Source organism: Capricornis sumatraensis, chromosome 2 (assembly GCF_032405125.1).
Source record: "Capricornis sumatraensis isolate serow.1 chromosome 2, serow.2, whole genome shotgun sequence".
NCBI classification, from domain to species: domain Eukaryota; kingdom Metazoa; phylum Chordata; class Mammalia; order Artiodactyla; family Bovidae; genus Capricornis; species Capricornis sumatraensis.
Genome location: NC_091070.1, coordinates 74,719,050 through 74,721,284, shown reverse-complemented (window position 1 = coordinate 74,721,284; position 2,235 = coordinate 74,719,050). Strand labels below are relative to the sequence as shown.

The 2,235-nt window shown below is 37.1% G+C and overlaps 1 protein-coding gene across 1 annotated transcript; it reads right to left on the bottom strand.

Moving 5' to 3' along the window:
- Positions 1-433: 433 nt before the first annotated feature.
- On the bottom strand, positions 434-1,375 carry LOC138073050 (olfactory receptor 4F3/4F16/4F29-like). Its single transcript, XM_068964476.1, has one exon. It carries the CDS (start codon positions 1,364-1,366, stop codon positions 434-436), a length of 933 nt encoding a protein of 310 aa, XP_068820577.1. The 5' UTR covers positions 1,367-1,375.
- Between the last annotated feature and the right edge of the window lie 860 nt (positions 1,376-2,235).

Below are 2,235 nucleotides of genomic sequence, written 5' to 3'. Positions count from 1 at the left end.
CTCTTTGTTATTGCTATTGTTGCTGCTCAGTGAGTCTCAGGAGACTGTAATTATCTATCTTTTCACAGCATACTTAGATTTAATGGCAATTGAATAATTAGTACATTACTTACCTCAAGAGGCAGATTATGAGTAAATACATGGCTATATTGAAATAATAATAAATTTATAATCTCAAGAGAAAAGAGAAGCAAAGAAACTACCTAGAAAGAAATGATGATAATTAGTACACATATGTGCAATCCCATATAAATCAATATAAGTTTTGAATTAAGGTTTTATTTGTTTAAATCTTCATTATCTGTAAGGAAGCGGAGCATTCTTAAAGAGTATGGTAACACTCAAATTAATCTCTAATGAACAAAGAAAAGCTAATTCTAAAATTCCAGATACAGGTGATATGATGATCAGGATAAAATCCTTCTAACACTATTTATGAAATCTTTCTAAAAATCACAAATGGTCTGAAAGCTCTCTTCATTGCTACCTTCATCTCTTTGTTCCTGAATGTGTAGATGACTGGATTTAAAAAAGGAGTGAGAACAGCATCAGAAAGAGCAAGGAACTTGTCCATTTGGGAACTGGGGTGCGGCCATGTATAGATAAACATGGTTGGACCAAAGAACAAAAGAACCACAGTGATGTGAGCTGACAAAGTGGAGAGGGCCTTGGGTGAACCACCCGAGGAGCGTTTCCAAACAGTTACCAGGATGAAGACATAGGAGATGAGTATGAAGAAGGAACTAACACAGATAAACCCGCTATTCACAGTGACCATGAACTGAAGTCTGTAAGCATCTGTACAGGCCAGTCTGAGGAGCCGAGGAAGATCACAGTAAAAGCTGTCCAGTACATTAGGACCGCAGAAGGGCAAATTCACAATAAATGCTAGCTGGAACAGGGAGTGGCTGACACCAAGGGCCCAGGCAGCAGCCAGAAACAAAATGCACATCCTTGGGCTCATGATGTTCAGATAGTGGAGAGGCTTACATATGGCAACGTATCTGTCAAAGGCCATGGCTATGAGCAGCACCATCTCCACCCCACCGATGACATGGATGAAGATCTGAGCAATGCAGCCTCCAAAGGAAATGACTTTACGCTTTCTGAAAAGGTCATGGATCATCTTGGGAGAAGTGACAGAGCAGGCTCCCAAGTCAATGAAGGAGAGGCTGGCCAGTAGGAAGTACATGGGGGAATGTAAGTGAGGATCAGTGGTCACAGAAAACACAATGAGGATGTTTCCAGTCACGCTTGCCACATAGAGCACAGAGGAGAACACCAGGAGGAGCAGCTGGAACTCCCATGAATGAGTGAGTCCCAGAAACACAAACTCAGACACCACCGAGTGATTCCCTCCATCCATCGATCTAGCCAACAGGGCTGCTGCTGATATAATGAGAACTAATAAAATATGAAAGAAGTTATTATTACTAGGGATAAGAGTGGTATTAATTACAAGTATACCTCAGAGATAAGATGGGTTCAGTTGCAGACCACTGCAATAAAATAAATATTACAGAAAATCAAGTCACATGAATTTTTTAGTTTCCAAGTGTATATGAAAGCTTTGTTAAAATATATCATAGTCTATTAAATATGTAATAGCATTTTGTATAGAACAGTATATATACCTTAAGTTAAAAATACATTTTTTGCTAAAAAAAATGCTAGCTGTCATCTGAGCCTTTAATAAGTCATAGTAGTAACATCACTGATTATAGATCAACACTGATTATAAATCACCATAACAAATACAATAATAATGAAAAAGTTCGAAATTTTATGAAAATTACCAAAATGTGACACAGAGACACTAAGTGAGAAAATGCTGCTGGGAAAATGCCACCAACAGACTTGCCCTATGCATTATTGCCACAATCCTTCAATTTGTGAGAAACACAGTATCTATGAAGAATAATAAAATATGGTATGCTTTACTTATGTGGCATTGTTCACATTATAAATGACAAATATTTGATAACATATTCTTCACACGCTGAATAATCATGATATGATGATGTTGATGGTGATGATGGTGATGAAGACATACATATAACTCAAGAGACCATGTCATCTAACATCCTTTTATGATAAAACCTCTCAACAAAGTTTGTATAGAGGAAATATACCTCAAGATAATAAAGGCTATATACAATGAACACACCACTAACATAAATACTCAATGATGAAAAACTGAAAGCTTTAGCTCTAAGATTAGGATGAAGATGATGA

Coding starts and splice junctions, on each gene's coding strand:
- LOC138073050 (XM_068964476.1), bottom strand. CDS start 1,366: ATGGATGGAGGGAATCACTCGGTGGTGTCTGAGTTTGTGTTTCTGGGA.